The sequence below is a fragment of the Leptonotus elevatus genome, chromosome 2 (assembly GCF_054856555.1).
Source record: "Leptonotus elevatus isolate MCC_2025b chromosome 2, RoL_Lele_1.0, whole genome shotgun sequence".
NCBI classification, from domain to species: Eukaryota; Metazoa; Chordata; class Actinopteri; order Syngnathiformes; family Syngnathidae; genus Leptonotus; species Leptonotus elevatus.
Window position 1 is genome coordinate 3,947,522 of NC_141240.1, and position 26,863 is coordinate 3,974,384.

The 26,863-nt window shown below is 43.5% G+C and overlaps 2 protein-coding genes across 4 annotated transcripts in view; both read right to left on the reverse strand.

Moving 5' to 3' along the window:
• Positions 1 to 5,836, reverse strand: part of hcfc1b (host cell factor C1b) — a 68,363-nt gene extending 62,527 nt beyond the window's left edge. For 2 of the 3 annotated variants that reach the window (XM_086069773.1, XM_086069772.1), the window contains exons 1-9: positions 5,565 to 5,836; positions 5,107 to 5,285; positions 4,337 to 4,485; positions 4,098 to 4,258; positions 3,779 to 3,981; positions 3,626 to 3,710; positions 3,415 to 3,521; positions 932 to 1,111; positions 553 to 852 (exon numbers count right to left, since the gene is read on the reverse strand). In XM_086069773.1, the coding sequence (XP_085925899.1) occupies positions 553 to 852; positions 932 to 1,111; positions 3,415 to 3,521; positions 3,626 to 3,710; positions 3,779 to 3,981; positions 4,098 to 4,258; positions 4,337 to 4,485; positions 5,107 to 5,285; positions 5,565 to 5,668 (1,468 nt within the window). In that variant the 5' untranslated portion in view covers positions 5,669 to 5,836. Of the gene's footprint in view, positions 1 to 552; positions 853 to 931; positions 1,112 to 3,414; positions 3,522 to 3,625; positions 3,711 to 3,778; positions 3,982 to 4,097; positions 4,259 to 4,336; positions 4,486 to 5,106; positions 5,286 to 5,560 lie in introns of all 3 variants that reach the window. The other variant, XM_086069774.1, reaches the window with a different exon arrangement.
• A 1,269-nt stretch (positions 5,837 to 7,105) lies between these two features.
• On the reverse strand, positions 7,106 to 26,861 carry irak1 (interleukin-1 receptor-associated kinase 1). Its single transcript, XM_086069775.1, has 15 exons — positions 26,697 to 26,861; positions 26,475 to 26,589; positions 24,865 to 25,032; positions 24,672 to 24,794; positions 20,370 to 20,452; positions 20,119 to 20,298; positions 17,627 to 17,691; positions 17,405 to 17,513; positions 17,213 to 17,334; positions 12,301 to 12,514; positions 10,908 to 10,976; positions 10,742 to 10,829; positions 10,569 to 10,663; positions 8,153 to 8,795; positions 7,106 to 8,058 (listed from the first exon to the last, which is right to left on the reverse strand). The coding sequence occupies exons 1-15, from the start codon at positions 26,727 to 26,729 to the stop codon at positions 7,979 to 7,981; spliced, it is 2,187 nt and encodes a 728-aa protein (XP_085925901.1). The 5' UTR covers positions 26,730 to 26,861; the 3' UTR covers positions 7,106 to 7,978.
• Between the last annotated feature and the right edge of the window lie 2 nt (positions 26,862 to 26,863).

Genomic DNA, 26,863 nt, shown 5'->3' on the forward strand with positions numbered 1-26,863 from the left:
AAAAAATACCCAGGTGAAGAGGAGTCAGTGGCACCTGCTCTATAGGCCTCAACTCAACTGGTGTTGAAAAGTTCCCACATGAACGCTTAAATAAAGCCCAGTCATATATGCTTGAAACAAACATTCAACACTGTATTCTGGCTTCCTCGCACAATCCAAAAACATACATGCGGGTTCATTAAAGACTCCAAATGGCCCTCAACTGGTATTAGATTGTGAACGAGAGTGAATGCTTATTTAACAACATATGTCCTGTGATTGGCTGGCCATTAGTTCAGGGTGTAACTCATCTCTCTCCCAGTCTGCTGTCATACACTCCAGCTCATGAGGGACCATAAACAGAATAAGCCGTAGAAAATGTATGGGTTTATGTTACTTAAATCAATGCACATGCAGATTCTATGGAAAGGTGACACCAAAAAAGCCATAAAACAAACTAAAGGACTATAAAATAAACTTTACAATACTAAAGCAATATAATAAAATTAATAAAAATAGAAGCACACAAGAAAAAATGTATGGCAAGGAACTTTGAACCGAAAACAAACTTGCCTGAACTTTTTGCAACCGCTGCCAATGGGTTTGCAGATACGGCAGCTATGGGGGAGGGGAACAACGCGTTGCGAGGGGTTTGGTTGGTCAGACTTGCTGCAACAGGGGTAGAGCTCTTGAGAGAGTTGGCTCCTGCAGCAGCTGTTGAGACAGCCGCCGTTCCCGCAGACGTGGCAGGGATGTCGTACTTCTGTATCTGCAGCAGGTAGGTGTCAGCAGTCTGTGACGGTCCCCAGTTCACCTCGAGAGACGATGTGTTGGCTCGCACCAGCTGGACCCGGGAGGGAGCACTGGGACGCTCTGAGGACACACAAGTGGGTCTACTTCAAACAAGTGAGGGGACGTTGGGATACCTTGTAAACTGAAACCAGCCACCCACCTGTCTCCAAGTACCAGAGGTCCTTGCAGCACACCTGGTTGTTCCAGGCCTTCCTGTATCCATCTCTCCCGCTCCAGATGTAAAGTCTAGAGTTGATTGCCACGCTGCAGTGGCCGGCACGAGCTCGGGGAATGTTTTCCTCTATGCTGTCCATCTGCACCATCTCCCAACATAGAGTGTCTGTCCACACAGATGGCCATTATATCTTATTAAGGTGGAACACTTGTGTCTGCTTTGGATCGGTTATTAGGGCCCGACCAATTAATCGGCCGCCGATTATAATGAGCTGATTATTGGCCTTCAAACGTCGGCAAAAACAATCGACCAATTGGGCCAAATGGTGGATTATTTTCCCCTTAAAACGTTATCATCGAAGAAAACGTAAGTTTCCGATGCTGTGAAAAGCACCCTGGAATGTACCATTTTGCTTACATAGCATTAGCAACTAGCAAGTGTGTGGCGTATGTTATTCTGTTGTCCCTAAGCGTCCTTTAAGCTGTTTAATGGCACCGCAGTTGGAGTTAACTGTAAAAACTAAACACGTGACGTAGAGAATTATATCCACAGTATATTTAAATACAAAACATGCTTCGTTTTAAAACATCGCTAGCCTAGCGCTAATGCTAAAAGCGAAGGGAGGATACCATTCAAATGCTGACCAGAAGTTAGCATCGACTTGGGGAGCATTTTTCCTTCAAATAACGAATATCCCCACACCAATACTGTGGGCACACATACCCACAGAGGAGACAACAAAGGCACAAACACAAATTCATCCCAATGTGTGGAAAACAACTTTCTTCTGTAATCAGTTTAAGTGTGTACGCCATGGATGCACGGCACCACACTGCCCCCAAGAGTCCAAAACGCACAAAAACAGTCAATACAGTGGAACCTCATAGTTCTAACGTCTCGGAACTCGTACAATTCAGACTTCGATCAAAAAATCTGAGTTTAAAAAAAAATGCCTCAAATGTTTGTTTTTTTATTGTTTGAATACTGTACTGTACAGTAAATGTAAAAAACATAAATATAAATTAAAATAGGAATTTTCTGTTTTTGGAGCTTGGGAAGGGATTAATTGCATTTACATTATTTCCTATGGGAAAAAAAATTTCGGAGGTTGAACAAGTCAGACTTTGAACATTCCACAGGAACGAATTATGTTCAAATTCTGAGGTACCACTGTATTTCCTATAGGAAATTTTTTTCCGGAGGTTGAACGAGTTGGACTTTGAACACTTCACAGGAATGACTTTTGTTCAAACTCCGAGGTACCACTGTATTTGTTCTTATACTGTTTTTTCAGTTGCTATTATTTTAGTTTATCATATTCTTGTTTAACTTCATTGTTTTATTTCGTCAGTGTCCTTTCAAGTTATATTTAAAGTTGATATTTCAAGGATTCAAAGACTTTATTTTCTCAAAATTCAAGGATGCAAACGTCCAAGGATTTATTTTTGCCTTAACGCAATTTCCACATGACATGGCACGAACCACAATCCCCGAGGTCCCAGGTTAGCCCAGTAAGTAAGACTTGTGAACATAACACAAGATAAAAATATATAAAAGAAAGGGTTAATGGTTTACAGCAGTTGTAAACAAGTAAGAATTTTTTTTTTTTATTGACACACAAATCTATACAATAACCTTGTATACTTCATGAAATTTGTTGATAAGGTCATACTATGGACGTGTCATTCAAAGCAGACAATCTTAATAGAGAAATTTTGAGCGTAAGTGACGCCCATTGAAAAGGAATAGGGGGTGGGGGGCTAATTTTATGCATTATACAGGACAGGTCATAAGTTTGGACACATTTTCTTATTTAATGCATTTACTTTATTCTCATGACTGGTTACTTTGGAGATTCTCACTGAGGGCACCAAAACTATGAGTGAACTGATGTCGAGTTATGTATTTAATAATTAAAAAAAAGTGAAAAGTGTTTTATATTATAGATTCTTCAAAATAGCCATCCTCTGCTCCGGTTACTTTTTTTGCATACTCTTGACATTCTTACCTCTGGGAACTCCTTAAAGACAGTTAGAAAACCCTTTTAGGTGACTACCTTTTGAAGCTCATCAAGCGAATGCCAAGAATGTGTAAAAAAGTAATCAGCGAAAAGGGTGTCTATTAATGTATTATTATTATTTTTTTTTCACCTTTTTTGTTAGGTACATAACTCCAAATGTGTTTGTTAGTTTTTGTCATAGTTTGATGCCTTCGGTGAGAATCTACAATGTACATAGCCATGAAAATAAAGCATGTATTGAATGAGAAGGTGTGTCCAAACTTTTGGCCTGTATTGTATATAGTTTTAAATAATCGGCAGATTAATCGTTAATCTGTATTTTCTTTTCTGCCAAAAAAACGTATCGGCCTCAAAAAATGCATATCGGTCAGGTCCTATCGGTTGTACCTGCTCACACACTTTGAGGACTTCCTATTCCAAAATAAAAGGATGTGTGTTTTGTTTTTACCAAGATTGAGGCAGGCCAGTGTGTTGGTGCACTTCCACTCCTTCTCATGTGTTGCCACTTTGACATCATCCATCAGCAGAGGAACCCAACCACCAAACACATACATCCTAACACAGGTGGAGAGAGTGTGAGACAAACAGATGAGTGAGGTGCGACAGGAACAACGATCATTTGAGCCAAACAAGCCCACCAAACGTTTGAGCCAACTTACTTGTTATGGACAGTGGTGGCCGAGTGCAGGCTGCGAGGAAAGGGGGCAGTCCCACTGAGCGCTGGTTTGCTCCAGACGAGCGAGTCTGTGATATCAGGACACACATTTATTTTCATTGCACATTTGTCACATGACCTGTGACAGTGGTCTCACCAATGTCGAGCACCCACAGGTCACCCAGCCTGCAGCCGCTCATCCCCCCGTAGATAATCAGACGGTTGCCTCCAAACCCGCTTGCCACCACAGCCGTGTGACTCTCTCTAGGTGGCGGCGGCTGTCCTGATGTCACTGGAATGTCCCAGCTGACCACGCTGGAGCCCTGACGCAGCTCCAAGGAGTAAAGGTCATTCAAGTACCTGAGGAGAAGTCCGAGGTCACCCTGGTGTTGTTGGTTGACTTCTGATGTGCTGCGCTATGATATCATTCAAAGATCAACCAACACATCCGATGACTACTGATTGATGCGTCTTACCTGGGAATGTTGTTTTTTGGATCTTCACTGTCATTGGCCAGTCCTCCAAATAAGAAGCAGCGACTTCCAATCAGAGAGAAGCTGTGACCGAGACGAGGGCAGGGAGGCGGGTTGTTCTTTGGAGCCTTTGGTTTAAGACGCTTCCATTCCCAGCGACTGGCCTGAAGGGGATGTTAATTATTGTAACCGTTTACACAAGATAGTTTTTAATGCCTCGACCAATTAAGACTAACGCTCACCTGTAGCTCATAAAGGTCATTGCTGTACTTTCCATATTCAACCATTCCTCCAAACACCAGTAGTCTGGTGCCATCACACACAAAGCCGTAAGCAGCGCAGCCAGGTGGGATTTCCCCTCGCACAGCAGGGATGAACCACTGGTTGGTAGCTGTGGGTGGGGAGGTCAGCCGGGAAGAAACGGGGGATGGGGACACCGACATATGAAACCCATGGAGCTGTAAGGGGGGCATGCTGAGAGGATGCATTTCATGCTGGCCAATAACAAATACAATTTAAAACAAGCCAGTAATAACATAGTAACATTGTGAAGAAGGAAAAAACAAAGTTATAGAAAATGTTGTGATTTGCATACAGCAAGATATTTAATAATATATGACTGAACTGTTTTGCCTTCACAGAACTGAGGAGTAATGAAATCTTGGTCTGCAGAAGCAAAGGGGCGTGTCACAGTGACGTGACATTGTTTTCAGTAAAACGCGCCATTTCTCTTGGAGTTCATGCCTCCATATTAGCCACCGGCAGTTAGCCTAGCACTTCAAAGTTCGAACCACAAAATATTCTAACTAACTAACACGAATAGCATTCCCACAAATAGGAACGGGAAATTTTCACTATCATTAGAATCACTTGCATGGTCACAAAGCGTTCAGCAACTAAAAATGAAGTACAGCTAACATCTTGGAAGTTATGTACCTCAAACTCCAGCACGACAAAAAACACACACACACACAAAAGCGTAAACGCTCAACTTGGATGTCAGTGCTGGTACCTGTGTTATAGACGTGCAGCTCGTCCACGATGCCCTCGTTACCTCCACCAAACACCACCATCAGCTCCTTGATTGCCACGGCCCGGTGTCCGTGGCGGGGCCGCGGTACGGGACCGCTCCAACCCAGGACGCGCTTCCAGCGAGGATGTAGCACCACAGGCTCAACAGCCATGTCGCTTCTGTCAGAATCCACCACAAATGGTCTTTGTTGGGGAGAGACCCAACGAAAAGTTTGACTTCAAGGCTCGGTTCGCGTCTCGGGCCGCGGTTTCGTATTAGCTCGCCAACTCCTCGGCCAGTTCGAATTGGCTAGGCAGCTAACCAGGTGCTTTTGCCGGAAATTGTGAGGCAACGATTTGTTATTTAGTTCAGATGTAGTCCCTCTGATACCACCGTGCAAATAAACGCATTTACCCGGCTTAATAGTTTTGAATTGTTTCACTGTGCTACTTACTAACATAGCGAGTCTTGAAAGCAATCCGCCATTTTCTGCCGGTGAAAACAGCAATCGGGAAGTGAACACTGCAGCCGGGTACTGTAGGCTCAGAGTAACATGAGGCATATGCGCATATTATTCTGATTCAGGCTAGCGCCTTTGCAGCGGCTAAATGCACGCGTGCGGCAGAGCCCCGAGGAAGCAGCACACTGCAGTTAAAAATACATAGTAGCGCGTCTACGCAGTAAAGGGCAAGGCTAGCGTGTTTAGCTACACCGGCATATCGTGGCATCAGCGACTTCACTTCCGCTTATGCCGCGGCATTAGCGGCTTCACTTCCGCCTATGCCGCGGCATCGGCACTCCCTGCTGGTTTCCAGGCTACGACTGGAAAAACTGTAACCACTCATGTTCTAACACGAAACACGTTTTGAAGTGCGGCACATACTGTTTTTTGTTGTTTTTAAATCGAACCACAAACCTCGCATACATACGCGGTTGTGTGCATGGGTGACAGGATTAAGATAAGGGATGCTTCCTGCCTAGACAGGCATGGAGGACGCTCAACAAGTTTCTGTCCATCATGGAAAAGTAACAGCATCCAGTGCACAGCACAACCTCCATGGCAAGGAAGCCGTTTCCGTGACAGGCTTCTATTCATTGCCCTGCTCCACCTATGAGGAAATCCTTTGCTACCCTTATACCAAGCCATGCACGCACTAGCGTTTCTATTGCACCCGAGAGGAAAACGCTAACGTCACATTCCTCAACTAATTACCAAATTGTCATCATCTCACACACTGATAACCATGTTTTATTCCAGATCTTCAAGACCGCACTTTTTTTTTTATACTTACAAATATTCAAATCTACAATTACAAACATTCTTGATAATTTTTGTTTTCATGTCTTTAATGTAGCACTAAAGAATTGTTCAACCTTAATAGAATATTTTCATAACTCTTCTGATGAAACATCGACTTAAAACTAGTTGAATGGTACCTTTGCCATGGCCTGAGGGGGTCTGTATCATTTTTACTGGCACTAAGCAACTTTGAGGAGGATGGTAAGAACACTGCCACACAAAAACTACAAATGTGCTGACTGCTTTATGACATACGTCAAAAGCTACCCCGGATGAAAGGACAGTCAAGGATCAACATTGGCCCAGATTTCACTCGCTGGAGTGAGCTAAAAAAACGACGCAATGCGGTTGTCCTCATAGGCTTTGTGGTCTTCCTTCAGACATAACAATGCCGCTTTTGTCCATTTGGCGTCGCCATAATCAACGTAAACTGAAAGTTCCTTAGTGTTGCTTTAAAATCTTTAGCTACTCTTCTTGATATTCAAAATGTTTCAATTTAACATTTTTAGTAGCAAATGAGTTTGGCATGTCTACCTTGCCTTGTGTTGTTTTCATTGTAGAGACTATTGGAGCAGTAAATTTGCCTTGTTGATGAATAAAGTATCTAGATATACTATAAAAATACAATGTGAGGAAACGGGTGAGAATTTAAGGACAATGTGGGTATTTGAGAGGCTCTTGACAATGATCACCCATTCATTGACTGTACCCGTTTTAGTGACAGACACTCCACACTTTGCTTTTTAGCCACAAGTGCATATTGTACATATACAATTATAAATCTACTTAAGTAATATTGCATCTACATACTATATTGATGGTGGACGGCTGAATCTTGCTTAGTACCCGGAAATGATTTTTTTTTGTGTGAAACCACTCATGTATTTTGACACTAGACACAGGTAGGTACTTTATAATGTCTAACATTAGTTAGGTATTATTGTAAAACACAATACTGTAATGGTAAAGCTCTGCCGTGGCCAATTGGTTCTCACTTCACAACCAGAACAAATTTTTGTTGAGAAGTTCATGTGATCCAAAATGGAATTTGTGATTGGCTATTACATCTGCAATGTTGCAACGCAACCAGTGGCTAATGGTCGGCCACACATGACAATTAGTTGCAGAACACACTGGCAGTTCAGTTGCGTTTGGCTGAGTTGCTCAGTGCACGAGCCCAAGAGATTGAATGACATTTTGGTCATGTTATTACTTAGCACTCAATGTAACACTTACAGTAAGTCATTGTCTTTTGTCTGTGTAACTTTGTACACTTTTGACAATTCGAACAAAATGAAGCACCTGTTTGGTATTCATCAATAAACTCTGAGATTGTCAAAGTATCAATCAAGAAGAATGAATCAGTGGAATGTGAATCTTCCTTGAGGTTCCAGGATGCATTTTTTTTGTGATTTCAGAAAGCCAGACAAGAAGTGAAGTGAGTCACGAGTTGGACCTAATCCAGGTTAAGCATGAGGGGCGGTGAGATTCTTGACTTGTATCTTGGTCCGAAATAATAGTTAACTTGCGCAAAAGGAATGTACTTTTTTTCTCCCCCCATTTCTCCACCAATCAGGTGCCCGTAGCAGCAAGATATTCCAGCTCATCACTCTCCTCCGGACCCCTACACTCCTGACGAGGCCGCACACCATCTGGTCACCCACAAAGTGCAGACCAAAACATGACATGATGTAATGTGAGGCATGTACTGATGGATATCATTTCAGAGAATCTTTGTAATCTTACCTATGGTTTGGGGACACAATGACTGGAGTGGACCTGGAGGAGACGAGATTTCTGATACACCTGGTCCCGCTCCACTCCGAGGGCCACTAGGAGGCCTATGTGAGAGACCAGGTCCCATTCTGTCATGAAAGTTGTACTGGTCCTCAGAAGGCTCCCTGGACTGGGACTTTGTGGGCCCAGTTCGATTTTGGTACTGGTCTCTGGTAGGTGCGGATAACAGTTTGGAGTTTAACTGGCTCCCAGCAGAAAGGTCATATTGGGAGAAACCTCTACTCTCATCTGTTTCACACGGACCCTCAAACGAGGAAGAAGCATGGAGAGAGGATGTGAAAGGAGGGAGGGAAGAGAAGGAGGAGGGAGGACGGAGGGAGGATGGGCGAAGTGGTAGAGAGGAGTAGTGAATAGGGAGTGGCGGAGTAGGTATGGAAGAATTAAAGGAGGTCTTCGAGAATGAAGGAGTGGGGAGTGAGCTTATAGGTAGCTGGTAGGTGTCCTCTAGGGGTCCCAATTTGGACAGCTGCTGGGTCACAACCCCCACACTGGAGTCAGAGGAGTGAAGATCTCTATGATCCTCATTGTGTTTTCCCTGGTTGAGGTCGCTCTTCCTCACCAGGTCATTGATGTGCTGAAGTTTGTTAAACACCTGAAAGGAGGTAAAAGTCAATGTGAGGAATACATGCCCAGGACCACATCACATGCTGGCACTGACATAATCAAATTATCTGTTTGCAGAATTCTGCGTGGACAACACTCACAGTGAAAATGTCCCCATAATTAAGAACCTGCACTGGCTACAGTCAAAAAGAGAATCAAATACAAGATCCTTCACCTCACCTTCAACTCACTCAATAACCTGGTACCCCCCCTTTCCTGTATCGCACTCTCCGTTCTTCCTTCTTTCTGCTCTTCACTGTACCTCCAGCCTGCTTTTTCCTTTTGGGTCCAGAGCTTTCACCCATGCAGCTTCGACCTCATCAATGGAATTCATTTCTGCAATCTCTCCAAGATACCATTTTGCTCCAGAATTTTAAGTCACATTTAAAAACTCATCCCTTTTGATCTGCAAACTTCATCTGACTTGCACACATTTTGCTTTGTTTTTATGGGATTCCTCTGTGTTTTAAGGTGAACTCCAGTGCCAGGAAAGGCAATTAGAAATATATTATTATATTTTATAGAGCTGGCCCGTTATCACCGTTAACGTGCAGCGTTAACATGTGACTCTCATTGTGCGACAAAATAAATAAATATCGCTGTTAATCTAATTTCAAAAGTCTGGTCTGGCAATAAGTGTACAAGCAAGCAGAATTTCACTTCAATGTAGTGGCGCGGATGTATTGGGCATCGTCATTACCCGTGTCGGAAACTCATGACATTTTCCATACACACTGGCAAAAAAAATAAATCCATATTGCGCGAGTTAAAAACAAAATGCTCAGTAGTGATCCCTAAAAAAATAAATAAAGCAGGTCAGGCTGTATGTTTCAAATAGGTCTAATAAAACTGTGAGGTATGAGTAACAGCCCAAGACCTGTAAAGAATTATTTTGGTGCCATACCGCTGTGTAAGTCCGCTATTTTTAATTTAGTTTCAAATACTGCCTCATTTTCTGCCTTCAAACTCATCCTTTAGATTTTATTCGATCGACTTGGGTGTTTCATCTAAAGAGACTGAAGGTCAAATATTATCAAGTTTGTTTCGCCATGAAAACAAAAGTTGTTTGCTCATATCTTTTCAAAATGTCAGACATTTAATGACAGTCCCACATACTTTCCAACTCTCCGGATTCAGGCGAGAGACCCTCGAATTTCAACTCTATCTCCCTGGTGGCTCCCGATCAGTCATTTCTCCCGCTAATCTCCCGATTTTAGAGCAAAGTAAGAACAGTTTATATTGTGGGAAATATTTGACACAGTATCTGCTTGCAAGGTAAGCGGCCAGTTACGAGACTCCCGCTGGAGGCAGTGATAGTAAAGAAGCCTCGATTGTAACCACCGGGAAGCAGTTGGAGGCTGGAGCACAGGGGAGGGGTCTCGGGGATTGCAGCACGCAGCATTACGCCGGATGGATTCCAATCAGGAATTTTGTGCCTTTCATGAAGTTGGGCCGTTGGCCACCGCCCATCCCCCCCTCGCTAAATATTAATCGGCCGTGCACAGTTTCCACTGCGACAAACGAGAATAGTAATCGCTAGTAATAGTAATTCAAAAGTCAGCTATAAGTTTTAGAGACATGTTTTGGCCCGGTGCCTCAGGTCTTAATGGGTTAATGGAATTTCTATTTGTTTTTAATGGAGCCCCGATGCGCCAGTACCCCAACGTGCCCGAGGTTGCAAGGTCCTGCTCATAGCTATGCATAGCTCTAGTTATCATCATCATTAATCATCATAAATCAAACAATAAAAATAAAAAAAAACCTCAGTTATGGTGGGCCTCTTTTTACAATTCCTGTTTAGACAGCTGCAGGCCAGCGTCACCATCGACATGCTCCCGGCCAGCTCCGTGGTGGTCCCTGCAGATGCCACAAGCCATGTCAGGAGAGAGTCTATGAGACCGGAGAACAGCCTCATGGGAAAACCTAATGGAAGACCTGTGATTAGCCGCTGGTCTAGCTGTTTGTTCCAGGCTGCTGTGTAAGAATCCGTCAGGCCCTCCTGAACCTCCTGGACTACATCCTTCTGCAGAACCATGAGAACGTTTATGAGTGTGTGTACGCTCGCACATGCAAGCATTTGTGTGGGAGTAAGAGTTCAAACCAGGTAAATATCTCCCAGCTTCATGTCTTCCTTCAGTGCTCGCCGACCAGTCAGCACCTCCAATAACACCTGCAACGCACACACACAATGTTTAGTCACCAGGTTCATGTTGTCACTTTCTTGCATCTTTGCATCCTGCCCCCATTCTACTACAAATTCTCATCTATTCAAAGCAGGGATGGGATAGTAGCGGCCCGTGCACCTCATACGGCCCCTGACCACACTCTGAGTGGCCCCTTGGTTAATTTTCCCCAAAAGAGAAAACATGGGGAATTTTTATTTTTTTTAAATAAAACTTTTTTTACAAAACCAAATAATTCTTCAGAAAATGCTGATAAAGATACAGCAGGTTTTTATTCGCCCCAAAACATAGGGTAAACATCTAAAAACAAAATCCCAGAAAAAGGGTCATACCAAAGACTCAAAAAATGGGACCCATTTGCCTCCCTGCTTGACACTCAGCATTACGGGTTGGAATTGGGGAGTTAGATCACCAAATTATCCCAGAGGGCAAGCCCCTGCTGCTGTCCACCGCTCCTTCAGTGGATGGGTCAAATGCGGAGGGCCAATTTCATCCCACTTAGATGGACGTGACAATAGGTGGCTTTTCATCCACCTATTTTGATTAGAATTTTCAAGAATTGCGAAAAAGAAACTGAATGGAAATGCCAGAAATTCAAAAAAAAGGCCCAACATTAAAAAAAGAAAACAAGTTTTTACGCTTGGACGGGGGTGGTTTTTGAAACGTATCGGAAAAAAGGAAAATGCGCATTTTGGCGATGAAAACAGGTTTTGCGAATAAGCGACTACAAGATCGGATATACGTCACACACGTTGACTGATACTACGTCACACGCACGTTTGTAGTCACAATATATGGCGGATGATAAACTAACATATGTTTGGGGAAACAAAGAAACACAATTCTTTTTATAATTAATTAAAGAAAAAGAAACATTAATGCAATTTTAGATGGCTTTATTAACATCAGCTCTCAATGTAACGACACACTTCACTTATATGCGGGAGGAAAGCCAACAACACAAACTACTTCCGTTCAGTCCATCAAAACCAACATTCCCACCTGGAACTCCCCTTTGTCCCAAAGTTCCGTCACTACAACATCATCTCACGGCGCATATTCGCAAAAAAAAGAGCGGATGGAAACGGGCATAAGTCGCATGTCCGTTTTGCGCATTTTCACAAAATTTGCATAATTTTTTAAAAACATTTGGATGGAAACCTGACTAATCAGTGGTACTTTTAACCTTTCACATTTGTTCCAATTCTCGGTACCTGGGAATCAATTTCAAACTTGAAAAAATTGTGGCCCCCCTCTGGCATTTAAGTTGCCCATCTCTGACCTAAAGCATTAGGTATTTTAGGGACTCACCACACCAAAGCTGTAGACGTCCACCTGCGTCCCCGGCTGTCCATTCCTCAAGTACTCCTCCGGCAAGTATGCCAGCGTTCCTCTCACCTTGGACTTTTGACCCACTGTGGTTGTCTTGGATGCCAGAGAGCTTGATGAATTTGGAGACACAAAGCGAGCCAAGCCGAAGTCGGCGAGCTTTGCCACCAGGTGGCGGTCCAAAAGGATGTTTGAACTGCAACAGTCACAAATTTCTGCAGTCACAATTCCTACTATGGACTACTGTTCTGTATCGTTTTGTCATACAGTACAATATAGATCATGTCGGTCAATATCTAAGTTGGGGTTGTAGAGGGGTGGTGAAGATCCAAGGTGGGGGTACACAAGGGCGGTGTACCTTCTATTAAATGCTTTGAAAGTCATAGCGTCACTTATAGCCTCTCTCACCCAATAGTCCTAGCTCCACGTGCACGACGTGAACCCTGCCTTAGCTAACGGAGAAGGCCGTAAGCGGTCTGCTGGCGTCTAAAACAGCTTGCCCCCCAACCATGGGTAAATGATCCTGCTGCCTTGCGAGAAGGCATTATGCCAAAGGCTAAGTGTAGGCAAACCCTGACAGTTCACCGATTCCAGTGAATCCTGGCATGTCATTGCAACCCTTCCCAGCTGCCGGTCGTCCTGGTTGTTTCCGTGCTATCGGATTTCAGCTGGTTTGAATTGATGATTGCGCACCCTCCCTGTCACCTTAATTCCTTCATCGTGCAGGTTTCGTCTAGCTCCCATCATCTCACCTCACTCTCTTTCTCAAGCCCTGAGGCGATGGGGGGCTGGCAACGGGGGCAGGCTCTGAATGCAGCTGGTAGTCTCTAGTCATCCTCCTGCACGTAGGCGACGTGGGCAAGATAGTCGTTTGGGACCAGGCCCGAAGAGTGGTTCCCTTTGGCAACTACCCACGTGATCGAGCAGCCCTATTTAGGATCACATTGCTCACCTCTCTCGAGGACGGGCGTAGAAGGTGGCCCAAACATTGCCTGTTCCACAATCCCCTTGGGTGGGAAACCGTGTCTGCCATGGCTTTCCAGTTAACAGTCAAGATAACAATATCTCGACCAGATCTTGGTGCAGCCCGCGGCGCCAGGCTCACCGTTACAGGCCTTCCCTGGCGCCAGACCCTACTGCGCTACAAGCTTGCAACATGGAATGTTCGCACTCTAATGGACACTTCAAACATCAGCACCTCTGATTGGCCTCCTCGCCGCACAGCCCTGGTAGCTGCAGAACTAGAGCGGTATGGCATCGACATCGCTGCCCTCAGCAAAACGAGTGAAGATTCCATCTCTGAGGTCGGCGAAGGCTGCACGTTCTTCTGGAAAGGACTCCCTCCAGAGTCTCCCAGAATCCATGGTGTAGGTTTTGCTATCAGAACATCCCTCCTCCTCCAACTCCCCGAGTCTCCTGTCAGAATCAGTGAGCGCCTGATGACCCTTCGTATTCCTCTGGCATCCAACAGGTACGCTACTGTCATCAGCGCTTACGCTCCCACCCTCACTTTTCCCAATGATGCCAAAGACTCCTTTTATGACCGCCTAGATCTGACCCTCCGGGCTATTCCACACGGAGATTAGATCATCCTGCTTGGTGATTTCAACACCCGGGTTGGTTCCAACCATATAGTGTGGGGTGGCATTATCGACAAGCACGGTGTGGGTAACGCCAATGAGAACGGTCTCTGTCTCCTCACTCTCTGCGATGACCATGACCTGGCCATAACTAACACCATGTTCCAGATGTCAAACAAGTTCAATGCAACCCCGCTCCAAGCATTGGCATCTAATTGACTATATCAATGTGCGGAAACGTGACCTGCAGGATGTCTTTTGAACTAAAGCTCTTCGTGGGGCTGAGTGCTGGACTGATCATCGTCATGTTCGAGCCAGCATGAGAATCAAAGTAAGACCTCCAGCCCGTAAGCAGCCTGCCAGGAAGCGTATCAACCGTGCTGCCCTCCTTGATCCTCTAAAGCGCGATCACCTGCGTGCAAGCCTTGCTGAGGCGCTCGCAGCACTTCCTGAGGACTCGATCCCTGATGACACCTCTGTTGAGATCCTCTCAGCCAGGTGGTCCGTCATAGCGGCTTCACTCTTTGACACATAGGTGGCAGCAGTCGGATTCTCTTGCAAGCGCCATCAGGACTGGTTCGATGAAAACTCGCTCGAAATCCACACCCTCGTGAAGAGTAAGCATTCTGCTCTCTCCGCCTCTCTCAGTAACCCTTCTTCTGCTAGCCTCCGACAGCGCTACATCGAACTTCGTGTTACCACCCAAGTAGCCCTTTGCAAATTGCAAAACGAGTGGTGGATCAACAAGGCAAAAGAAGTCCAAGGCTATGCTGACAACAATGACTTTCACAACTTCTATAACTCTATTAAAGGTGTCTATGGTCCCAGCAAGAGCACTCCCATCCGATCTGCTGACGGCTCAACCCTCATAAAAGATCAAAAAGGCATCCTCTGTCAGTGGGCAGAGTATCTAAGTGATCTGCTTAACAGTGAACCCCACAGCCGTAGATCGTCTGCCCTCACTCCCTGCTCTAAACCATCTCGAGGAAGCACCTTCTCTCAACGAGATTCTCCACGCTGCTAAGAGCTTGAAGAACAACAAAGCCGCTGGACACGACAACATTCTCCAAGAGATATTTAAGTTTGGCGGTTCCCCTGTCTTAAGCTGAACTTCATCTTCAAAGCTTGGACAGCCCAGACTACCACAGAAATGGAAAGACGCCTACATTGTGACCATGTACAAGAGAAAAGGCGACAAGGCGTTATGGAGCAACTATCGGGGGATTTCCCTCCTTGCATTTGCAGGCAAGGTGCTCGCTCGAGTAATGCTTGCCCGCCTTCTGAACACCATTGCTGACACCATCCTCCCAGAGTCACAATGTGGCTTTCGTCAGAGCCGTAGCACAATAGACATGATCTTCGTGGCGCGGCTACTCCCCAAGAAAAATGCAGGGAACAGCAAAAAACTTGTTCAATGCATTTGTCGACCTTACTAAGGCCTTCAATACGGTAAACCAAGACCTCCTGTGGCATGTTCTTGCCAAGTGTGGCTGTCCACCGCGCTTCACCATCCTGAAGGAGTTCCACAATGAAATGTTTGTAAGAGCCATCATCAGTGGCGTCCAATCCAACTTCTTCTCCGTGAATGTGGGAGTGAAGCAGGGTTTTGTTCTTGCCCCACTCATCTTCAACATAAATCTCGCGGATGTGACACTCCTATCTTGCCACTCAATTGGTTCAGAGGACGCCATCTCCGTGAGAAGTCATCTTGCATTTGTTTCCCACACCGACGCAGGTCTCCAGCATGCTCTCAACACCATGGTGGACACTTACTCCCAACTTGGTCTCGTTGTCAACACTCGGAACACAGAGGTCCTATGCCAGTACACAGCACGTGGTGATCGCCCCTCCCAGCCTTCCTTCCTTGCAGGAGTAAACGAGCTGAATTGTGTAGACCAATTTGTCTACCTTGAAAGTGTACTCTCCTCTTCTTGTAGTCCTGAGGAGGAAATCCAAAACCGGGTCCGCCTACCTCGTGCGCCTCACAACAGCTACAAAAGTGGCCGTCTACCAGTCCACCCTACTCTATGGCTGTGAAGCCTGGACTCTGTACAAAGCCCACGTCCGGAGGCTGGAGCGTATCCTAGGTCTCACTTGGGTGGATCGCATCCCTCATGTTGATGTTCTAGCAAGATCAGGATGTCTGTGCATCGAGGCCACCATCATCCAGCGTCAGCTCCGATGGGTTGGGCACATCATCCGGATGCCCGACTATCGGCTGCCCCCTAGATTGCTGTATAGAGAACTGAGCTCTGGTTACCGTCCCGTAGGCGGCCAACGGAAACGATTTAAAGACCACCTGAAGGCCGCCCTGAAAAAATGCAGCATCCCACCAGACAACCTGGAGGCCCTCGCAGCCATCCGGGCCCTGTGGTGCAACACCTGCCACGAGGGTGTGCGGCACTTTGAGGCCAGCCGCACCGATGAGCGTGAGGATCACCGGCAGACACGAGCTCCTGGCACGTGGTTCCCTTCTTCCCGGTGATGGGATTCCCTGTCCCACTTGTGGGAGGCGGTGTGCGTCTCTTTTTGGCCTCCGCACCCATCAGCGTGTTCACAAAAGAGGCAATAATCCACACTTATCTTATCATTACCACATCTAGAGCTAGGGACGTCATCGTCGTATCGATGGACTACCCTAGGAGGGAGGAGGTAAATATTGATGGCACGGCTGTCCATTTCATGTCAATTTCAACTTTGAAATATTATGTAAAGTACATACGTTAGTGCCTATCAAAATGACCAATGACAACAGTTTTAGGTTTTTATACATACTGTTTAAGTGTGCATAAACTTCATACTTAATAAATTTATTATATTATTATTATTAATAATTATGTGTTTTAAATTATATAAATTATAAAATGTACCACATACAACAAATAAAAACTGCTGGACATTTCTGGACATCAATTATCGCACAATACCAGTGTTATGATGACTATAGCAGAATAACACAATAACTGTATCGTGAATTACTTCCCGAGTGGAGAATAACTAAAAGATTAAAATAAGGCATAATTAGGTATATTTTTGAGGGTATTCTGGATATGGAATGAATGAATACCTAATAAAATTATCTCAACTCAAGCATTTTTTTTTTGTGGACAAAAAAGTTGGAAGAGTCAACAAAATTCGATACAAAAAAATTGTCACTGAAGAGTTTTAAATCCAACTTTGAGTTAATACATGGCCATGGTTGTTGACCATGTTTTTCCAATTAACGTCTGGAAGGATTTTACTGTCGGACTTTGTCAGTTTCAATTGTAATACTGTATGCCCTTCTTCCCAACAGTCTGTTATGCTGCTTTTACCTTTTCACATCGCCATGGATTACAGAGTTGTTTCCATCTGGAGGACAGTGAAGGTACTGCAACGCTGCTGATGCTTCATGAACAATGCGGACCCTCAGGCGCCAAGTGAGAGCAAAAGACACCTAAACACACACACGCAGACATGTGTGAGTGTGTGCGCGTGTATGCGTGTGCGTGTGTTGCGTGTATTACGCTGTGTAGCTGATCTTCCAGGGATTGGTTTTCCATGTAGCTATAGATGAGACAAACACTTGGTCCTTGACAGAATCCAAGCAGGTCCACAATGTTCGGGTGTCTGAACCTAGTCAGCCACAGAACAGAATGACAAATATTGCATAGTAACGCGTAACAAGGCACATGCTTTTACATGAGTTTCAAGTGCATGCCAGTGTATGCACGCTTGAGGACACTCACTTTGAGAGTTTTTCTACTTCAGTGTTGAAGCTCTCCTTCAGCATGTTCAAGTTCTGCATGCAGTCCTGTCAACGAGATTCTGTGTGTTGGCATCATCCAATTATTTGATCATCCAATTAAAGGGATAGTAACGTGAAAAATCTACTTTTTGGAGCTTTTAGCCATGTTAAGATGCTAATTCCTCACCAAAAACATCACTCAAGTGGTGTTTTCTTCCATTCACCCCTCTATGAGAAATTCTAGCTCATTCTGCTCTCCAAGAACCAGCCCCTCCCAACCTGAGAAAACAGCAGGTGCTCACTTTATGACATCAGTAGATGCGGACCCACCCCCGCACCGGCTTTGCAGACTAAACACGCACACCCACTTTCTCTGACACCTCCATGCAGGCCCAGACTGATAAGGCCGGGTTGGCCGCCAGGGGGCGTTGTTTTTATTTCGGGCCGCAAGTTCGTTTCAAAAGCAGCAATTAAAGTGCTTTTGATAGAGACCTAGCCAGACCTAGAGTGACTAACTTCAAATGGAGTGCATTTACCTGCTAGGTCGGCCTGAATTATGAACCTTTTGGCCGCATTTTGTGCATTTTTGAAGCAAGCGTCACGCTCTCTCTCTCTGTCCCGTGACGGCCGTGAGCTTTCCCCTTCCCCACCTTAGCCAGGCTGCTGGCCGACACACAGCCAAACAAATTAAACAATACACCCTCAAAAGTAAAGAAAGTCAGATAGCAGAAAAGACTGAGAAAAGGCAATATTAAAGAAAAGGTGTGGAGCTGAAGCGCCAAATGCACCCAAACTCAAATGTATAGCCCTGAAGTGCATGTGCCGGGAGAAGACTAAGCAACACAAAGTGCAACATAAAAACAAACAAAATAATGTGTAAATAATGGCCCAATAGCACGTGTGGCTGATCATTTTTCTACTAGTAATTTAATGTTGTGGTTTTTGGGAACAGTAGGTTTTACATACGTCCGGCCCTGCCTCCATGGGATAGTGACAAAAGTAGCCTTTATCAGTAAACATTCTGTCCAAGTAAATTTCTTCACATTTTCAGTGCCAAAGTGCAATGACAATTGGCCGTCTTAAAGGGACTACACCATGGTATTTTAAGCCCTTCTACAGTTAACTATAGGCATATAATGATTACATTTTACCTTTGACACAATCGCTATGTAATGTAATGTAATGTAATGAAATATGAGTTATTTTGGTGGCTATTTTTCTTACCCGTAAGTCAAACGCTCGGTTCAGTAAAACCCCGCCTCTCCCCATGTGGCTGCCGCGCCCCTCTCATGACGTCATCCAAGCCGGCTGCTTCGCGCAACGGCCACGAAACATACAGATAGGTTTTAAGCCGATTTTTAAAATGGACTCTAAATTCCACGGGCTGCTAGATCTCTGCATTTGGTCACGCAAGCGATCAATTCTTGAATAAACATTTGAAAAAAAAAACGGGTTCATGCCGCAAGAAATCGTAGAAGAGGAGGAGAGCAGAGAGGTTAGAGGAAAGGAGGGGAAAAAAAGCACCACAGCAGGTCGCGAACCCGCGCCCTATTGCTTATGGGGCGAGCGGACTATCCATTAGATCATTCATTCATTAAATGAATGCTCAATGAATAACACATTTTTCACAAATGTTCAACATGTCAGCCCTTGGTTACACTGCATACATTGGCACGGTATTCCATTTCTTTGCCAAATGCTTTGAACATGCTATCCAAAATCTGTGTTGAACACATATCCATGACTCGTCCTGCTCAAACTCTTATCAAAACACCTTCTCCTTTCCAGTGAATTGAATTTTCATTAAATTCTTATGACATCAAAGCAAACTAAATTTCGGCAAAAAGGAAAAACATTGACTGTGACGTAACAATGGCCTGACAAGACCTCCACAGCAAAAAACTTAAAGATTTCACCTTTCAACAAAACCGGATTTACCTTGCAACACTTGCAAATTCCTAAGATATGAGATTTTGCAAAGTAACATAGACTTATTAAACAGCCTGTATTGTCTATTTTTACTTCTCCCTGCTCTTTTTGAATACGCAAAACCCTTTCTACAGCAAAAAAAACTAAAAACAAAAACAAAAAAACGGAACTTCCACCGGATCCGATTGGGATGGTGGGTTTGCGGGGGATGATCAAATGATATTTTTTTCGGGGTGGGGCAGCCGTGGGCCCGTGGTCACCACAACTGGGCGAACCCAGGTTCAAGACTATCCCCCCCAGACACACGGCTGCAGTGTCCTTCAGAAAGACACAAATCCACTGAACTGCTCCTTGGGCACTTAAGCAGCCCCTGAACCAGTGGGTGCCATTAACAGCGTGCGTTCACTGTGATGGGTCAAATTCAGAGGTCACATATGTACATAAACAATATGTACATACATGACAAGAAAAGAGGATCTTCATCTCCTATCAACTGACCAACCAGATCCACACATAACATTCTTTGGCTCCACCCCTCATGTGTATTGTGTGTGATTTACTGACCCGTTTGAGTCTCTTGACTGCACAATCAGTGTTTCTTAAGGACGCTCTGTACACGACTCCAAAACCCCCCTCACCAACCCGCAGGGCTGGCGAGAACCCCTTAGTCCCAGCATGCACCTCTTCATAGGACCAGCACATTAACCCATAGCCAGCATCGCCAGACGCCACCAATGGGGGGCCCTAGAGGATAGGGTGATTTGTGACATGAGCCATCTGTGATCATTATTAGTTATTGATGAATGGTAATTAACCTGGAGGGTTCGAGGTTGACCAGAATGCAAACTTGAGGGGGGTGGGGCGGGGCGGGGTAGTACTCCTTCTCCTCCGTTACCGACTGAAAACACAATCAACATATCCATTTTCATATCAATGCACCCTGCAGCTTCTTCAGTCACACATATGTTTTTCTGACTTCACAACCAACAGCCTGCACACACAATATGTGGTAATATGTGAGTTAGTCATTCTGTTATATCAGTTGCACGTTTGCTGAGTGGTTTGCACATCCGCCTCATCGTTCTAAGGTTGGGGGTTTGAATTTCTGTGTGGAGTTTGCATGTTCTTCCTCGTACTTGCGTGGGTTTTCTCACATCAGCATATGCACACGGCGGCCAAACGAGTACCACACCTGTCCAAAACACAAGAGTCAAACCACTATATATCAAAATAAAGGATATCATTGAATAGAGATTTGTGACACCAATAAACTTAGCCCTCAGTTATAAGAAGGGGTTAAAGGATTAAGTATTTTATGTCACTTTTTATGTCGTGAATCGGCCCAAATAGTATTGTCCCAAAATCAATTAAATTAAAAAGCAAATTTGTAATAATCGTAATTGTTAATCAAGTTTGGCTTCAATATTGGCTATTCTATAATATCAAAGCTATAGTCAAGGGGAGAGTGAAATGAGTGACACTTTTCATCACAATATGTGAATATAATATATTATATATATAATATATATCACTAAACAATAAGCACTCGCGGGGATATTTTCAAAATCAACAAAGGTTTTCTATTCACAAAACATCTCCGTGGTTGACTTTGAAACAAAAAAAGCAAATCAAAACTTATTGAACTATTGACATATATTGACAAACTGTTTCTCTCCTCACTGCTTCAACACAACACAAAAGGAGCCCACATCAGCCCAACCAGCTGTCTTAAATTTGTAATTAGCAGGATGGCTGGAGGAGGAAGGGGAGGAAGAGGAGGATCCCAGAAAGGCAAGATAAAATAATTAAAGTAAATAATGATTATCACGATGTCAAGAAAATGAATACATAGGCTCCAACAAGGATCATTTTCTAAAATTCATACTTTTTAAATGATGCTAAACATTAATATTAAAAATCTTTGGTGGTATATATTACTAGACCAACTTGAGCTGTCATATCATTGTAACAGATTTAAAAAGCAGGACAAAGTGGCCTAAAATTACACCATTTGTATTTCAGTTACATTTTGACAAAAGTTGTAAAAATGTAACTGAAATAAATACAGGCGGGGCGGGGGCCCTAGACTGAGCCAGACTATGTGTGATCATTTGCATCTTATGCATTGGTGACGAAGGCAGTTCGGAGCTGCCAAAACTCGTATGAATTGCATGACACAGGACCAGCGACACTTAACATATGCGTTGTAATGTGCTTCAATTGTGCTGAAAAATTGCCACTCAGCATCGAGGCTCCTATTGGTTGTGGGCGAGTTGGTGAGGTGACGAATGGACAGCAGCGCAAACACTAGACAACAACACGTCTGCTCGCAGGGGTGGCTTCGGTGGAGAGCATGGGTGCTCGCCTTGCATCTCAGTCTTTTTTTGGTCACATTTTTCTTTTCCGCTCCATCAATCATATGTGCCAAATCATCGTTTCTATTTCTTTTTATGATGAGAATATGAAAATACAAAATGCTCAGGTTCGATTTTTTTAATGCGCTACATACATTTGCTGAGCACTGATAGTGTGAAGAAGAGGGAACACTGTCTGCAACCCTAGTGGGGATAAACTAACTTCTAGAACAGGGGAACCCAATAATTTAAAAAAAAGGTAAACATTTTAAAATACTGACAATAAAATCGGAGAATATGCAAATCAGCAGGTACAAAACCGCGAGTATGCGAGGGTCAACTGTACTATATTTATTCACGTAAAGATGTCACAGCACTGCTGACAGTTACTTCAGTCTCAGCTACTCACATCTAGACATTAGAGGTGCGCTCAAAAAAATCGATTCACATAAGATTCGAGGTAAAATGTCCCAGAATCGATTTTATTTATTTATTTTATACTGTACTGCCCTTGTTTGCGTGTGCCTTTAATGGGAGTGCTGTTCATGTTTACACAATTTGGGCACTTGGGCAGTGTGGTTCCACGCATTCAGATACACTCTTGTAGCCACATTTCTGAACATCCGTAGATTTCTGATATTTCTCCAATGCAACGCAATGCAAACACAGTGAAAACAAATGCCGTATTGTATTGCTTTTGCCAAACTAAGCAGATTAGTATAGTAGTAAAGTCAAACAACATTTCATCACATTTTGAAATCAAAATAATCATTCAGTCAATCAGTGGATGTAGAGGGTCATTTCACTGAGTAAGACCGCCATTTTGACTTGTGACATGAGCTCGGAATTGTCAATACAAGTTGGCTTTTTGCAGCGCAAATAAAATGTTGCGAAATAACAGGGACGACAACGTCATATTTTGCTAATTCAACATTCGCAACGTTCGGCAATGTTCACAGTTCAATGGGCTACTCCTTAACCGAGATCTGTTTTAAAAATAGCTCACCACTGATGGAACACTGGTAAGAAAAATTAAAAGAAGTAAAATGTCAACTTTTTTAAAAACTTATCATGATACACATTTTTTAATTTACGAAATAATCTATATTTTGATTAAAAGTGTAATAGATTGTGTTGAATGAAAGAAAGAGCTGTTTATATTTACTCAAATATTACAAAAAAGGACAAAAAAAGCATCATAAATAAAGAATTTTATGGGGTACTCCGCATTGAAAATGGTGAGATGAAAATCCGCAATAGAGTGAATCTGCAATAGGTGAAAGGCAAAGTAGTGAGTGACCACTGTACTGTAAATGGGAAGGCGCCATCTATCAGAAAACTACGCTAATGCAAATTTAAAGCCATGATAACAGTAAATATTGAAAAACACTTCTGGGCCATAAATATAAAACAGTTGAATGAAAAACACAGCCCACCCCCATACAGTTTTTTTGCTACATACAATAATGCTGATTATTCTTGCTGTTTAAATCCTCTTCTTTGTACAGTGTTCTACACACATACTCCCTTACTCACCAATTTGCACATTTTCTTTTGGAACATATCCCCCAATATTTGCTGAAAAAGCCATATATTGTCTGTTTTGTGCTTTTTCTGAAACAACCTAAGATGCCACAAGATGGCGCCAAAGCCCCGTCTAAAAGAAATGTGGCACTGCTTTGGCACCAACTTGCTGCCAAGTAACTATAGCACATATATTACATGGAGCCATGTAAATTCCAATTAGAATGAATCCAAACGGAAACACTCCATAGAAACACCTCAATCTGAAAGAAAAGGCTGAATCCTAATGAAATTTCATACGGAAACACAGGGGTGGTACATTCCTTTTTTCAATCCGAACGAGCGTCATGAAAACAGCTCAATCGCATGCGCATGCTCTGTCTTGACGTAAATGAATCGTGACGCCGTCGTTTCTGCACATTAAAATGGCGGCGTGTTGCCAAGAGCTCGTCTGCGAGGGGAAAACTTGTTATAAAGTACTTCAAACTTGTTTTTTTATTAAGATGTTGCTTCAATTAAAGTGTTAAAACTATCACAACTACTGTGCTAAATGATGCATGAACTCCATATTAGAAAATCACGTGATCGATGTCAGCGCATCGGACGGCTGCCTGCGGGGCTGATTTGATTAAATGAGCGGAGCATGTAAACAGCAGATTGGAATGGATCACGTCACGTGCAAATAGGTGACCACAGATCTTCATTTGAAATGATTTGATGATGATCGGAATGACTAAAAAGGATCCATGTAACCCCAGCTATTGTTAAATTAAGGGGAGGAGCTTCTATTACACATGAAAAAATCTATAGACCATTATTTGTTAAAATTGTAACTATTAACTTTTTTTGTTGTTATTCATGGCAGGGTACACAAATACTTATTCTACGCAACAGTATAGTATTCATGTACCGTTGCCACATCCATTGCTGCTCTCTTTCTCAAGTCTCATTGGCTGATGATGTATTTTAGATATACACAAAGATAATTTGTGGAATTTTGTGTGCTGCTATGGTCCGTTTTGCTCCTGAAAAATGTCTCCATTTTAGGATCAGGACTAATAAGGATTTATATTCTCTCTTCTCACTTCTATGTTCCATTTTCTTCATTGGTGCCATGTTTCTATGACGTTTGATTCTTTTTTTTTGCTTAGTTCAAATGTCTATAACCGTAGTACAGGCCAACGGTTAATTCAGTGTGGTTAATTCAAGTGCATGACAATGGTTGTATGTAGTACTTACCTGTAGTGCTGATTACGCGAGTTGCCTTTGGGGGAGGAGCTACCACTGATTTCGCAGGAGGATCAAAACTGGAGAGACTAACAGGAGGAGGAGCAAGTGGAGAAGTCTTCAAAGACGACGCCCCTAAGCAGACAAAATGACATTTAGCAATGATCATGTGACAGGTTCAGAGGTCGGAGGTCCAAAGACGCACAGCGAAGGATCACATCTCTCGGATGGAGAAGCTGGTGATGCTCCAACAGGTCCAGCAGCTCACCAACGAGTCCGTTCCTGTTGCCCCAATGCCACATTACATAGTCTGTCCGCATCTCATTCTTCTTAGCCAATCGCACGCTGACTTGATCTCGAAGGACCTCTGAGGCTGAGACAGAAAGTTAATTCAAAATGGATAAAAGTAGTGTAGTAGAAGGCCATTACAAATGCTTGTGCATACTCTTCAGCCCTTCATTTAACACAGGATTAATAATGTACTGTCTGTCAGCAATGTTAAAAAGGAAGTCAACCCAAAAATGTTCTGTACAAGAATATATCGTAATGCGCCGGCACTAGTCTAAACATCCATCTACTTAACCGCTTATCCTCACAAGTGGCATTCTAATTAATATTGTGTTTATTGTTTAAGGAATGTGAATTAAAGCAGCAAAATCAACCAATTTTTTATCGATCTCAGGTGGCGGCCATTTTGCCTCTTCTTGATGTCGACTAAAAATGACATTACAGTTACTCAGGGCTCAGGTAAGGACTAATCATGGCACACATCACATGACCAAACCCAGGAAACAGGTGAATTTTTAAAGTACCACTGATTGTAACACACACCTAAGTGGGGTGAAATTTGTATAAATGTATATGAATATTAGTGTTGTGCCGATATCGGTAGAGGCCCCGATACTGCATAAAAACAGTGGTATCGGCATCGGCAAGTACTAACAAGTAACATGCCGATAATATTATTTCCAACGCTAATATAGGTGCTTTGGATACAGCATCTTGTGTTTTACTTGTGCACAACATTCACTGATGTGTGACGTGCTCAGTAAATGCCAAGCTAGGATATCCTATTGGCCCTTGAATGCTCTGAACCAATGGCAGGGCAGCTTTTTCATGTTGAAAAAAACAACAACCCAGGTATCGGAACGGTATCGGAATCGGTTTCGGGGGGCCAAAAAACGGTATCGGAACAACACTAATTATTTTTTTTTATGAGAAGATTCTACGGACCTGTCATGCAAAGCAGAGTAAATCTTAATAAATCTTAATAGCAAAAATCTGCGTCTAAGTGATACAAATCGACAAGGATAGGGGGATTTCTTTTTTTTTTTTGCATCATACATATATTTTTTGAATAATCATAAAATGTATCTGTAATCTGCATTTTTGTCTGCCAAAAATCTGTTTTGACATCGGCCTAAAAAAAATCAAAATGTATCAGGCCCTATCGATAACATAGTCAGAAGTAATTTTGAGCATATTTGTCTTCAGAAGCATGCATGTCAAATTGGTAGCTGTTTGCATTAATCAGTACCCCAAAAGTAGCTCTCAGTTTCAAAAGTGGGGGACCCCTTATTTAAATACTGGGCCATAAAAATAAATAAAAAGTTCGCTTTGTCAATTATAAAAGTTAATTAGTCGGTAAAATAAGGTCTCAGAATCAGATGAAATATGTCGTAGTGGTTCTGAATAAAAAGTGACTTAACAGTCAGTTGAAATGGAAATGGATGCAGACTAATTACGACTTTTCCATTAAGGCACACTAATGGACAGACATTTCCCCGTCCAGTTATATGTCGGGTTCTGTCTCACCAAAGCGGGTCCAGTCCAGGTCTGATAGTCCGTCCATGACCCGGCAGAACTCCCAGTGGACACTGGCTGGTACGCTGTGCAAGAAGTAGCTTCTGACGTCTCTTTGGGACATTTTCTAAAGGAAACTTCAACTCAGAATGAAAAGTTTACTGACTGACAAGGGATAGCTGATAGCTAATATGCTAACAAGCTAACAACCTAACACACGGCACCAGGCCGTACCAGCAGAGCCGGACTTGGATCACCCGGACTCATCGGTGCTGAATGGGACCAACCCGTCAGATTCAAGGAGCGGCAAAAGTTCTGCTGGGTTGCTTCCGGACATGGTGTTCGCCAGTGTGTTTACTAGAACCACCTCAACAGGAGCCGCTTCCGGTAGTTAGTCTGCC